We start from the raw sequence: 15,265 nt of genomic DNA on the forward strand, positions 1-15,265 counted from the left end.
AAAGTAGAGATCTGAATGAGATTTCTCTGGAGACTCTACGGAGTTTTAAAAACTTATGAACTCGAGCAGGTTCAAAGTAAGCAGAGATATGGCTGGGGTAAAACACTGGACCATTCGAGAGCTCTAGTTGTTGAATCACCTACACCGGAAGAAAAGAAGGATGTTGTTGTTCCTTCTAAGACCAATCAAGAATTTGTTGTACCTGAGATGGGTCAGACTGCTTCCTCCAGTGGTGATGAAGAGTTCTATACAATGGAAGAGTTAGAACAGTTAGAAGATCAATCTCTATCACTGTTTGCCAAGAAATTTGGAAACATGAGATTTAAGAAGAACCCCTCCTACAAGTACAAACCTACTGCCAACAGGTTTCAGAAAGGAGGTTACTCATCTTCTACAAGCAAAGGAGGATACAAGACTTGGATGGTAGACAGAAGCAAGTTTAAATGTTTCAACTGTGGTGAACCGGGACACTTTGCAACTGAATGCAAACAGCCCAAGGTTCAAGGAAAGAGAAAAGATTCCTACGATGAACTGAAGCAGAAGTATGATGCATTAGTGAGAAAGCATCAGGGTACTTCTGGAAGTCAAAGCTTTAAGAGCAAGTCTTATCTGGCAGAAGGGAAAAGCTGGGATGATACAGACAGTGATGAAGAAGAGCAGATAGGGAATGTTGCTCTCATGGCTAATGCTGGATCATCTTCACCTCCTCCTGATGGAAGCTTTCAGGTAGATCCTACATGCCCTAAAATTTTTATGCAATTAGGACTAGAAAGAGATGATGCTATTAAAAAGATGAAAGCTGCCAATCTTAAAATTAATGTGTTAGTCTTAGAAATTCATGCTTATAAAATGAATGAGATGAACGTATTGAAACCTAAAATTGAACAACTGACTATAGATTTAGGATTACAATATGCTAAAGTCAGAGTTCTAGAGAAATGTGAGATTTATTTAAGACTTCAGCTAGATGAAGAGAAAGTGAAATGTAAAGCCTTTAAGGATGCCTCCACTATAGTCAAAGAACTTAATGATAAACAAGAGATCAAGAGAACTGTTGGAATAGGTTTTGACTATAACAAATCCGTAGGTGAGGCTACTAACATTACTCCCTTTAAGAAGAGTGCTGAGGAGAGAGGAATTCCTTTTGTTTTGAAAGATTTCCCTCAACCATTGTTTAAATCTTCAGAAGCTGAACCTCTGTTAGAAACTCCTGTTGTCATTAGATATGGACTCAAACAGGAAGACCTTAAAATGAAAGAGAGTAATGAGAATAGAGATGAGATCCTGACATCACTGAAACCAATCAAAGTGAAAGGCAATGTTAGGTTGCCTAAAGCTGGTTTAGGTGTCAACTCTGAGAGAACTAAATTCAACAAGCCTAATAACTTTTTGAATAGTAAGAACAGAGATAATAGATGTCATTCCACTGAGAACTTTAAATCTGTTAACAAGGTTATAATAGAATCTATTGATGTTCCTACTACTATGACTGATATGCATGTTGCTCCTGTTTTTGATGCATGTCATAAATGTTGTGGTGTTGATAACTGTATGCTGTGTGCTTTCAATACTATGTCTGCTTATTTTAGAAATTTGCATGCTAAAAATGAAAAACACATCACCTAGACAACACACAAACAATAAGCATGCTAGATCAAAGACTGCTAGTCCTCCTCGTGTTAGGAAGGAGACTTATGTTCCAAAGCCTAAAACCAAGGTTTACAAGGCTGTTGTTAAGGAAGTAAGTTCAGTCAAGAGTGAGCCAAATATCAGTCCAAGAGGCTCTATTGTATTACCTGATAGAAATCAATTTTTTAAGTCTGCTGGACCCAGTCAAGTGTGGTTCCCAAAGAATGTTTAATCAAGTTGTCTTGTGCAGGGTGTCAGTGGAGTTGTTCAAGTTGCTTGGGTGCTTGAAAGTGGAGTATCAATGCACATGACTAGTACAACATCCCTCCTAGAAGACATAAGAGAAGCAACTGGACCTTCAGTTACTTTTGCTGATAATAGCAAAGGTCGTACTGTTGGATATGGCAAGTATAAAGTTGGAAGGGTCATCATAGAGGATATTGCTATAGTTGAAGGACTTCAACATAATCTCCTGAGTGTCAGTCAGTTTTGTGACAAAGGATATTATGTTCACTTTGAAAAGGAGATATGTATCATTAAACATATTAAGGATAAGCGTCCTTCACTATGTGGCATTAGGAAAGGCAACATATACGTAGCTGATTTGTCTTCAGGACCAGGAAATGCAGTTCACTGTTTCTACGCAAAGGCGTCTGCTGAAGATAGTTGGTTATGGCATAAGAAGATCTCACAACTCAACTTCAAAACTATGAACTCTCTAGTCAAGAGAGATCTAGTGAGAGGTTTGCCTTCCTTGGAATTCTCAACGGATGATCTCTGTGAAGCTTGTCAGAAAGAAAAAGCGAAGAGAGCATCTCACAAAGGGAAAATCATCAATACCATTACAGATCCACTTCATTTATTACATATAGATTTGTTTGGCCCCGTGAATGTTACATCAATTGATGGAGAAAGATATGCCTTGGTCATTGTGGATGACTTCTCAAAATATACTTCGGTTTACTTCCTTACTTCTAAGGATGAAACTCTGATGACAGTGATTGATCATATAAAGCAAGTTGAATTATATAAGGGTGTGCCAGTGAGAGCAATAAGGTCAGATAATGGCACGGAATTCAAGAATCAAACTCTAATCAACTTTTACTTTGAAAAGGGAATTAGAAGGCAGTATTCAGCACCAAGGACTCCTTAGCAGAATGGAGTCGTCGAAAGAAAGAATCGTACATTGATTGAAGCTGCAAGGACTATGATTGCTGAAGCAAAGCTTCCTCTGTACTTTTGGGCTGAAGCTGTGACTACTGTCTGCTTGTGAAAAAATCAAACCGCAACCCGCACCACACCGTGCGGTTTGTGAAAAAATCAAACCGCAACCGCACCACGAAAATTAAAAACCGCGTTTTGTGGTGCGGTTTGGTGCGGTGCGGGCGGTTTATGCGGGTTGGGCGGTTTTTTGATCACCCCTACTGTCTGCTATACCCAGAATCGAACTTTGATCAATAAGGATCATATGAAAACTCTATTTCAGCTGTATAACAACAAGAAACTATATGTCAAACATCTTCATGTCTTTGGAGCCAAGTGCCATGTTCTCAAAGATGGTGAAGAGAACTTGAACAAGTTTGAACCGAAGGCATCTGAAGCAATTTTTGTTGGTTATACTAATAATGCTTATAGAGTTTTTGTAATTGATACTCTGTTAGTGAAAGTTAGTGTCAATGTTACATTTGATGACACTAAACTTCCAAGTCTGCAATCTGCTGATCCATCGGAGTCTCTGAAGTTTGACAACTATCCAGATTCTGACTCAGATGATGATGTGCCACCTGAGGCTGCAACAGGTAATGACAACAATGATGATAATGATCCAGGCAATGGTGGAAGAAATGGCAATAATGCTGGAGATTCCACTGATACTAGTGGTGGATCAACAAGTCAACCTGGCAGCAACTCAGGGGGAGCTGGTGGATCAACTAGTCATACACATCAGCTTACTGACAATACAGCTGAATCATCAAGGACACAACTTCCAAAGGAAAGGATTTGGAGCAGAGGTCATCCCTTTGATCTGATTATTGGTGATCCTGATGTTGGTGTAAGGACTAGAAGTGCTACGGCAAATGAATGTCTATTCTCTGGTTTTCTATCACAATTAGAACCAAAGAAAATGGATGAAGCACTTGCTGATCCTGATTGGGTTCTTGCCATGCAAGAAGAATTCAATCAATTTGAGAGACAAGAAGTCTGGGCCCAGGTTCCAAGGCCAAAAGGAAAGTCTACAATTGGAACTAGATGGGTCTTCTGTAACAGGTTAGTTGATGATGGCATTGTTGTAAGAAACAAAGCCAGACTGGTCGCAAAGGGTTATTCTCAAGAAGAAGGAATTGATTATGATGAAACCTATGCTCCAGTTGCTCGTCTTGAAGCCATCAGAATATTCCTTGCATTTGCTTCACATTCCAACTTCAAAGTTTATCAGATGGATGTGAAAAGTGCATTTCTGAATGGAAAGCTAGAAGAAGTATATCTGGAACAGCCCCCTGGCTTTGAAAATCCAGAATTTGCTGATTTTGTGTACTTCTTATTCAAAGCTGTCTATGGACTCAAGCAGTCACCAAGGACACGGTATGGCACTCTCTCTGAGTTTTTAATTGAAAATAATTTCACTAGAGGTGTCATAGACAAAACTCTCTTTTACAAATTGCATGATAATAATATGATTTTTGTACAAGTATATGTTGATGATATTGTATTTGGTTCTACTAACGATAACTTGTGCAAGAGGTTTGTTAAGTTAATGCAGAGCAATTATGAAATGAGTATGATGGGTGAGCTATCCTACTTTCTTGGTCTTCAAGTAAGCCAAAAGGAAGATGGCATCTTCATTTTCCAGTCAAAGTATGTCAGAGATCTTCTGCGAAAGTACAATCTAGAAGACTCTTCTCCGGCAAAGACACCCATGGCCACTGCCACAAAGCTTGACCAGGATAAATCTGGTAAGAAAGTTGATATCTCAAGCTATCGAGGTATGATTGGCTCTTTACTCTATCTCACTGCTAGTAGACCAGATATTATGTTTGCAACATGTTTGTGTGCTAGGTTCCAAGCTGATCCTAAAGAATCACATCTTATAGCCGTCAAAAGAATCTTTAGATATCTTAAGGGTAGACCTGGTTTAGGTATTTGGTACCCTAAGAATACTGGTTTTGACTTAACCGGCTATACAGATTCTGATTATGCAGGATGCAGGATCGATAGAAAAAGTACGTCTGGAAGTTGTCAATTTCTAGGACGTCGATTGGTTTCCTGGTACAGCAAGAAGCAGCACTCAGTATCTACTTCTACTGCTGAAGCTGAGTATATAGCTGCTGGAAGCTGCTGTGCTCAGATACTGTGGATCAGAAACCAACTGAATGATTATGGGATTTCTGTCGACGAAATTCCAACATTTTGTGACAACACAAGTGCCATAGCCATTTCCAACAATCCGATTCAACATTCCAGAACCAAGCACATAGATATCAGGTATCATTTTATTCAAGAACATGTCATGAATGGTACGGTGGTGTTACATTTTGTACCCACGGCTGATCAAATCGCTGACATCTTCATTAAACCACTTGATTAATCCACTTTCTCTAAGTTGGTTTGTGAGCTAGGGATGTTAAATATGACATGATTCTTATTGTATATATTTTTAATATGCCTTTTATATTTTTTATATAATTTTGTGAATTTTCTGTGTAATTATAGGTATTTTATTAAATTTTATATGATTGTCTGTATATTATTTGATAATTATCTGTGTAATTATGCATGTTTATATGTTTACCTGTAATTTTCTAAATTCCTGGTTACTCCCATGTATTGTTCTCTAAGCATTTAGATAATTATTTGTATTTATTTTGTATTTCTCAAAATTAATTAAGCATAAATATTTGAATTTAAGTTAATTCATTTTCATGAATTAAAGTTAAGTTCATAAGTATTTATATTTAATTAAAGTTGAATTTTACAAAATATATGTGTATTATATAATATTGTTTTTATATTCGATTTTTGATTTAATGTGCAAAACATTTTATCTTTTAAAATAAATCAAGAATCATAATTTTATACTTATTTTCTTTATTTTTCTGATTGAAAATTGCGGCAAGACAATATGAATCATTGTCTTACCGTGTTTTTTAAACAATTTTCTTTTATTTTTTTTAATCTCACGGCAAGACAATTATGCGAATTGTCTTACCGTGTTTTATAAATCTTCTCGAGTACGCTAACTTGGGGCGGCAAGACAATCGAGCGGATTGTCTTACCGAGTTTTGAACTCGTAAGACAATCGGCTAGATTGTATTACCGGTTTTCAAAACCCTATAAGACAATCCAGTTAATTGTCTTGTCTTATTTCACTTCATCTTCTTCAACTCTGGATACACACAGCCATATACACACACTTGCATCTCGGCTTTTTCAAGTTTTGATCGGAAAACTTGCTGGTTCTTTGAGAGTTTTTCAAATTTTAAGATTATAAACTTGCTGGTTTGGTTTATTAGCCCGTTTTCAAACGAAACTCTGCCAAATTTTCGACTCATTCCTCGCAATTTTTCGAACTGATTTTGCTGCGTTTTGGGATTAAATCGACTGCTTTGTACTGGTTTGTGGGGTTTTTGCGTGCATTCGACTGATTCTCATCGAGTTTGGCTGATTATTGAATGATTTAGAGAAGTTTAGTTCGAAACCCTCTTTTGTGATATTGGGGTTTTTCGAATTATTTAGTGTTAATTCGAATTTTGGGGATTATTTGGATTATTTGGAGACTAGTTGGTACCCTTGCATTGGTTTTGGACTTGAATTTGCAACCATTAAAATTAATTAAATTTTAATTCGGAATTAATTAATATTTCAAATTATTAATTAATTAATTAATCGTTAAATTAATTATTACGTGAAATTTGCGAGACATTTGAGAATTATCATTTTATTTGAAAAATTCTCGCTTAATTCACCTTTTAATTAACAAAATGGTTGGTAAATTCAAAATCATGGAGATGAACTACAATGGATATCAAGATCCTGAAGCTGTTCCTGCCCGATTCAGACCCTGGGTCAAATTCCTAAACGAGCATAGCCTGGCCAGTACCGCTATCACTGCTTCAGCAGATATTCAAGTTCAACCATTGTATGATTTCTACTCCACTGCTCTGAACACTACCCTTCTGGACAATCACATAATTACATGAGATATAAGGGTAGGAGATGTTAATGGACGCAGGACGATCACAATTACTTCTGATGATGTGAATCGTGTTTTGGGATTCCCCCGAGCAAACTTTTTTGATGCTCCTGAAGCACCTGAATTGATGTAGTTCTTCGAGACTATTTTATATCAAGGGGAACTTCACTTGTCCAAGATAACGAAAGGGAAACTAAAGCCAGAATGGGAGATTTTCTTCGACACGCTTGCAAAGGTGTTCTCTCCCACTGACAGGAGGAATTTTCACAACATATCCAATATACTACAAGTATTTGGAGTATGTATTGCCTTCAATCGTCCAATTAATTTTGGAAAAATCATTCTGAAAGAGATTCTGAGAAAGCTGGGACCACTTGCAAGTCGGAATGTGGAAACAAATGAAAAAGTTGAATGCTTTTATCCACGGTTCCTGATGTTGCTTTTGAATGATAAAATGACAGAGACTGACAAGAACTTCTACTTCAATGCTGAGAGGTTAAATGTCAAACAGACAAGCATCTACAACTACAACTTCAACAACCACCTCAACATCAAGCTCAATCACAACCATCACCACATCACACCCCTGAACCATCACCACAACAATCACCTGCTCACTCACCTATCCACCAACAACAATCCCAATCATTTGAAGATGAGCCTTTACAGTATGATTTCTTCGAACCACAACCATCTTCATCCGAACCCACTTTACCAATCACCCAAACACAATACTCTCCACAAACACAATCAACCTCACAACCACTACCATCAGATTCTGCTATCAACCCTGATCTTCAGGCATTTCGAGATGACTTACAGGTAGCTCAGGTACTTACTGACTTCTCATCTAACTTTAATGTTGATATCTCTGATTATGATTGTAACTTTGACTTGTTTTGTTAGCCTGCCAGCAATGAACCTGACATCACACAGGTTCATAACCCTGCTGATGTTTTTGTTCAAACTATCTCTTCTCCAAACACTTTAATCAACACTACTTTGCAACCAACTAGGAAAGTTGCCAGGAAACGGAGTTCGAGTAGTTTGATGAGTCAACCCGCAGCTCTGTCTTCTCATAAGAAACAAAGAGTAGATGCCTCGGAGACAATTGATGAGAATGAAAGACTGAAAGGTGCACAACTTGTCACCTTGGAAAAGAAAGTGGATGAGGAGCCAATTAACACTTATAGAGATGAGCTCAGGGCTGAGATCCGGGAAATGTCTCTCCAGATGAGGTCCAACCATGAGCTATACATGGCCACTATCTCTTCTCCAAACACTTTAATCAACACTACTTTGCAACCAACTAGGAAAGTTGCCAGGAAACGGAGTTCGAGTAGTTTGATGAGTCAACCCGCAGCTCTGTCTTCTCATAAGAAACAAAGAGTAGATGCCTCGGAGACAATTGCTGAGAATGAAAGACTGAAAGATGCACAACTTGTCACCTTGGAAAAGAAAGTGGATGAGGAGCCATCTAACACTTATAGAGATGAGCTCAGGGCTGAGATCCGGGAAATGTCTCTCCAGATGAGGTCCAACCATGAGCTATACATGGCCAAGTTTGCTGAAGTTGATCAAACTCTGGCTGAACTGCTTAGTCACGTGAACTCTTCTAAGTCAACAGCTCAGGAATCTCAAGAGGATCCCTCAACTAAGGGGGAGAATAGGGACAAAGGAGGAGATGACAAAGGAAACAGCTCCAACCAAAGTAACAAGGGGAACACAAATACCAATACTTCTGATTCTGCACCTGGCAGAGATACTGAAAAGTCAAAAGGCAAACAACCCATGCATCAACAAGAAGATGTATTCAACTCTGATAACTATCATGCTTATCCTAAAGAGATGGATAATGATGATGTGTTTGATGCCACTTACTACCAGAATCATGAAGATGGTGCATTTGATGAAGCCTATCTGTTCCAGACTGAGGAGGAGGCTGTGGATCTAGAACATGAGGAGCTTGTGAGAAAGTTTAAGTTAGAAAATGAAGCTAGAAAGAGAAAGTTCAGGGACTTTCAAAAGCTTCCGGAGGACAAGCTTATTACTAAAGAGGAGATCAAGAGAGAAAAATAGAAAATCTATGATGCTGCCTGTGTGCAGAAGAATCTTGATGTTAAGCACAAAGTTGGTAAGAGTTGGGACATTGCTAGAAGAATATTCAATGGACCTCAAAGGGAACCCTTCGACGACAGGAAGTTCATGTCTCTGATTTATGATCTAAGTGAGGTAAACCCTGATGAGGATTTATTTATGCATGCCCTTTCTCATAAATTGTGGTACATTACAGTTGCAGTCAGGAATCTGCTAGATGAATGGGAGCTCATCATATACACAAGGAGAAACGGAACATTCAGACTCTCAGTTGAATTTCTAAAGTCATTCACTGTGACTGAGCTTTGGGTGCTTCGTAACAAAGTCAAACGAAGCTCTAATTTGTATGAACTCTTACGAGACAAGCTGATGGAACATGCTGAATTCAATAGCCCTCAGATTGTCAAGAATCCTTATTGTCTGAAGTTCATCAATGACGACATCATAAACACTGTGTATCTGAATGATGAAGCATTCCCAAAGTATCCCGTGAACCAACTGATCCTTGCATCTACTCTCCTGAGAACCAAGGGATTCGCTTATAAAGAGAAGGCTGATGCTGATAGTGTTATCTCTTGAAGGAATTTACGGAAGAGCGGAAGCATGATATAACAATTATCAATCCGTAAATCATGAATCGCGCATATAGAAAGACACATAAATTACACATACGATTTATGAAATAGTTTTAGAATCGAATTCTAACCTTTAAAAGCGATCCAAGGAAGACAAAGAGAGGTCCTAGCAGTTGCTTCTCAATGCGTGAAGCACTCTACCGGTATCCACCAAGATTAATCCTTCGATGAAGCTTTTATAAAGATGGAGCCCTTCTACTTTTGAGAGAGAGAGAGAGATGAAGAAGGTGAGGGAGGCTACTAGGTTTTCACAAAACCCCAGTTATCTAAAGCCTTCTCATCTCTTTCTTTATATAGGGCCCTCCTAGGTTTTACACAATTATTATATCAATATGTATTAATATATATAAATCCCACACTTTATCTTATAAAATGTTTAAATAATAATTAAAACTATTTTAATTATTATTATTTTCGAAAGCCTTAGAAAATAACCTGCTCTCTCAAAAAGTCCCTTCATCAATAAATTAATCTTTTTATGGTGTGACCCTGTAGGTTCAATATTATGCCGGTAGTAGAAATAAATAATAATAAACCTTTTATTAATTATTTATATGAATTCTAAAATTCACTAAATATAATTAACTGATTAATTATATTTATTCTACATCGTGAGTGATGCTTCTCAACATATCGCGACTATCCGGATAATATGAATTCTCTGCTTAGAATAACAAGAACCTGTCAGTGACTAGTTACCGTACAATTAATTCCTTCTACCCTTACAATATCCCGATTAAATACAAGGCATGGATCTCGTGTCAAGCCTATCAAATTTAATCATATGATTTCTTGTTCTTAATGCGAAGTTCATATTAATGCAAATTAGAAACTCCTTTCTAATTTCATACACTCTGGCCAGAGATTCCAGAACTTGCATAGAAAGAATAACATAGGATATTCTCTTCCTATACTGGAAGGGGTAGATCCTCTATTGACGTTAACTATCTCTATACATAAATCCCTATGCCCAGAATAGTCCTAATGGTTGTCCTTGAGACTAAGGACTAAACCAAAGCACAGTTCTTTATATATAAGATAACTTTAACGATCTCAAGTCTTAGGACACTTGTACAACTATCACTCAGTGAATAACTATTGACACGTGAGTAATCTCCATTAGTTATTCAACTTATCGAGTCATGTTCAGTGAACTTATTCCCCAATAAGCACCTACATACTGGCTATAGTGTCACCACACAAATGCCTATGAGAACAGACATCCTCCTCAAGGGAGCAAGCACAGTATGTACCAATCTTTGCGGATTTACTAACTTCCGATTAGTTATCCTATGATCAGGAACTGTTTAAGTCCAGAGTTATCATCTTCTAGATCTCACTATTATAATCTCATTATAATTCTAGAAGCTTTACTCCAAACTATGGAACATCTTATTTAAAACACTTTAAATAGATAAATCCCATAATAAAATCAAAACTAGTCTTTTATTAATATTAATGAAATCAAATACGAATACAAGAAAGTATTTCCTAACTCATCATACATGATTGGATTTAGGACAAACACTTTCAATCTCCCACTTGAACTAAAGCCAATCTCCCTGATATTTAATACCCATCTTCTCTTTATGACGATCAAAGTGAATCTGAGATAATGACTTTGTGAGTGGGTCTGCTACGTTGTTATGTGTGTCAACTCTCTCAATCTTGACATCTCCTCTTTCAATGATTTCCCTAATCAAATGAAAGCGTCGCAAAACATGTTTGGAATTTTTATGAGACCTAGGTTCCTTGGCTTGTGCTATTGCTGCATTGTTATCACAATACAACACAATAGGCTCCTCAACGCTAGGAACAACTCCCAATTCAGAAACAAATTTCCTCATCTAAACGGCTTCTTTTGCAGCCTCACTTGCAGCTATATATTCTGCTTCCGCTGTGGAGTCAGCTGTAGTAGACTGTTTGGAACTCTTCCAACTAATCGCACCACCATTTAGAGTAAACACGTACCCTGACATGGATTTACTATCATCACTTTCTGATTGAAAACTAGAGTCGGTATAACCCTCTATTTTCAACTCAGATTCACCACCAAAAACAAGAAAAATATCCTTAGTCCTTCGCAAGTACTTAAGGATGTTCTTCACTGCTTTCCAGTGGTCTTCACCTGGATCGGACTGATATCTGCTCGTCACACTAATTGAATAAGCAACATCAGGCCTAGTACACAACATCGCGTACATGATAGATCCTATTGCTGAAGCATAAGGAATCTTACTCATACGCTCTCTATCCTCATGTGTCTTAGGAGACATCTTTCCAGAAAGAGATACTCCATGGCTCATCGGTATGAGACCTCTTTTGGAGTTTTCCATGCTAAACCTTTTAAGCACTTTTTTGATGTATGTACCCTGGGTAAGACTTATCATTCTTCTAGATCTATCCCTATAGATCTTTATACCGAGAATGTAGGACGCTTCTCCCAAGTCCTTCATAGTGAAGTTCTTTGATAGCCACACTTTGACTGATTGCAGCATCGGTATATCATTTCCTATAAGAAGTATGTCATCCACATACAATACAAGAAATGTTACCGCGCTCCCACTAACCTTCTTGTAGACACATGGTTCATCTATGTTTTTGATAAAATCAAACTCTTTGATTGTCTCATCAAAACGGATGTTCCATCTACGAGAAGCTTGCCTCAAACCATATATGGTTCGTAGTAGCTTACACACTAGGTGTTCATTTCCTTTGGAAAGAAAACCCTCTGGTTGTGTCATATACACTTCCTCTTCAAGTTTCCCATTGAGGAAGGCCGTTTTCACGTCCATTTGCCAGATCTCATAGTCGTAGTAAGCAGCGATTGCAAGCAAAATCCGAATTGATTTTAACAGGGCTACAGGCGAAAAGGTTTCATCAAAGTCAATTCCTTGCCTTTGTCTGAATCCTTTTGCCACGAGCCTGGCCTTATAGGTCTCCACCTGGCCATCTGCTCCAATCTTTCTTTTGTATACCCATTTGCACTCAATAGGCTTCACGCCCTCAGGCGCTTCGACCAAAGTCCATACTTGGTTGGTATACATAGATTCCATTTCGGATTCCATGGCACTTTGCCATTTCTCTGAGTCAACACTACTCATAGCCTCATTGTAGGTTATAGGGTCTTCATCATCAATGAAAGACAACTCATGGTCATTCTCAATGACAAGGCCATAATACCTCTCAGGTTGGCGAGTCACTCTCCCTGACCTACGAAGGGGCTGTTCCACAGAAGGCTGTTCAGTCTGAACAGGTGTTTCCTCTTGAACCGTAGTAGTTTGTGCTTCTTGAACTTCACCAAGTTCAATTTTGCTCCCACTGTTCCCTTCAAGGATAAACTGCTTTTCCAAGAAGGTAGCATGTCTGGAGACAAACACCCTATGATCGGTGTAAAAGTAATACCCTAAAGTCTCTTTAGGATATCCCACAAAGCTACATTTTATGGATCGAGATTCCAGCTTATCAGGGTCAACTTTCTTGACATGAGCTGGACATCCCCAAATCTTAATGTGCTTAAGACTTGGTTTCCTTTGTTTCCATATCTCATATGGAGTTTGAGGAACAGATTTGGAAGGCACCTTATTCAGTAAATATGCTGAGGTTTCCAATGCATAACCCCATAAGGAATACTGGAAGATCCGCATAGCTCATCATGGACCGAACCATGTCTAACAAAGTTCGATTTCTCCTTTCAGATACCCCATTTAACTGTGGATTATATGGAGGAGTCCACTGAGAGACTATACCATTTTCTTTGAGATAATCTAGAAACTCTCCATTCAAGTATTCACCACCTCGATCTGATCGAAGAGTTTTAATACTACGTTTGGTTTGTTTCTCTACTTCATTCTTATATTCTTTGAACTTTTCAAAGGCTTCAGATTTGTGTTTCATCAAATACACATATCCGAATCTAGATCGGTCATCTATGAAAGTAATGAAGTATGAAAATCCACCCATGGCTTGCGTAGACATTGGTCCACATACATCTGTGTGTACCAATCCTAGCAAATCCGCAGCCCTTTCTCCATGTCCACTAAATGGAGATCTGGTCATTTTGCCCAATAGACAAGACTCGCATGTAGGATATGATTCAAAATCAAAGGGTTCAAGTATCCCTTCCTTTTGCAATGTCCGTAGTCTATTTTCACTAATATGACCAAGTCTGCAGTGCCACAAAAAGGTGAGATTTTCATCATCCCTTTTTCTTTTATTAGTACGTTCAATTTGTAGTAAATTATGCTCTACGTCACATATATACAGACCATTATTTAAACTACCACTTCCATAAAGAATGTTATCTCTTTGAATTAGACATTTATTATTCTGAATAACAAACGAAAATCCATCCAAGTCTAACATGGGAATAGAAATAATATTCCTTATAATCGAGGGAACAAAGTAGCAATTATTCAAAACAATAGTCTTGCCCGTAGGCATATATAAATGAAATTATCCTACAGCTTCAGCAGCAACTCTTGCTCCATTACCCATTCGTAGAATCACCTCCTCTTCCCCAAGAGTCCTACTTCCCCTTAGTCCCTGCAACGAATTGCAAATGTGAGAACCACAGGCGGTATCTAATACCCAAGTAGAAATTTGACTTATTGACATATTCACTTCAATCATGAACATACCTGAAGCAGAAGCGGTAGTCTCACTACCCTTCTTCTTCTTCAATTCTGCAAGGTAAACCTTGCAATTCCTTTTCCAGTGCCCCGACTTGTTACAGTGAAAGCAAACAGCTGTGCTTTTGGGGTCAACCTTGGCCTTCGCTGGATTAGTCTTATTCTCACCACCTTTCTTCTTTTTCTTGGGAGGGGCCCTCTTCCTTTTCTTGGAAGTAGAACCCTCACCAATAAGAAGAACAGAACTCTTTTTGGAAGGGAAACTCGACTCAGCAGTTTTCAACATGTTATGGAGTTCAGGCAAGCTAACATCCATCTTATTCATGTGAAAGTTCACAACAAACTGCGAGAACAAATCTGGAAGCGATTGCAAGACCAAGTCTTGGCTTAGCTCCCCATCCATGACAAAACCAAGTTGTCCTAAACGTTCAATCAAATTGATCATCTTGAGCACATGGTCATTCACAGATGTCCCCTCTGCCATTTTACAACGGAACAGCTCTTTCGATATCTCATATCAAGCTGTCCTCCCCTCAACATGATACAACTCTTGTAGATGAATCAGTATAGTGTAAGCATCCATGTACTCATGTTGCTTCTGAAGCTCAGAGTTCATGGAGGCCAACATAATACACTGGGCAACATTTGCCTCATCCATCCACGAGCGATGAGCTTGATGCTCATCATAAGGTGCATCATCAACAGGGGCCTTAGGCAGTGGTGAGTTAATCACATGGTCCAACTTCTCAGACTTGAGAACAATTCTCAAGTTACGAAGCCAATCAGCAAAATTGGGACCAGTCAACTTGTTAGCATCAAGAATGCTACGGAGTGATAGTGCAGAAGACATAATGTATATAGTAAATCTGTAAATGATGAACACATAACAACACTTAGCAAATATTCAATTTCATTTAAAAACACTATATGAATTGGGTCTTTATTCATAAGTGGCTCCCACTAGTTTATCCAATTTATACAACCCCCTAATTGAAAAATTAAGCATTCATAATGCTAGTGGGAATAGGGATCCTACATTCCATCACACAACCTCGGCTGTAGCACGAAACGTCATGCGACGT

General features: G+C 38.3%; 1 protein-coding gene across 1 annotated transcript; it reads right to left on the reverse strand.

Moving 5' to 3' along the window:
- Nucleotides 1–14,700: 14,700 nt before the first annotated feature.
- LOC135150420 (uncharacterized) lies at nt 14,701–15,033 on the reverse strand. The gene has a single exon (XM_064086710.1). The coding sequence runs from the start codon at nt 15,031–15,033 to the stop codon at nt 14,701–14,703; it is 333 nt and encodes a 110-aa protein (XP_063942780.1).
- Nucleotides 15,034–15,265: the final 232 nt, after the last annotated feature.

The sequence above is a fragment of the Daucus carota genome, chromosome 2 (assembly GCF_001625215.2).
Source record: "Daucus carota subsp. sativus chromosome 2, DH1 v3.0, whole genome shotgun sequence".
Lineage (NCBI taxonomy): Eukaryota > Viridiplantae > Streptophyta > Magnoliopsida > Apiales > Apiaceae > Daucus > Daucus carota.

Excerpts from the sequence above, each read along its gene's own strand:
- LOC135150420 (XM_064086710.1), bottom strand. The coding sequence starts at position 15,033 with ATGTCTTCTGCACTATCACTCCGTAGCATTCTTGATGCTAACAAGTTG.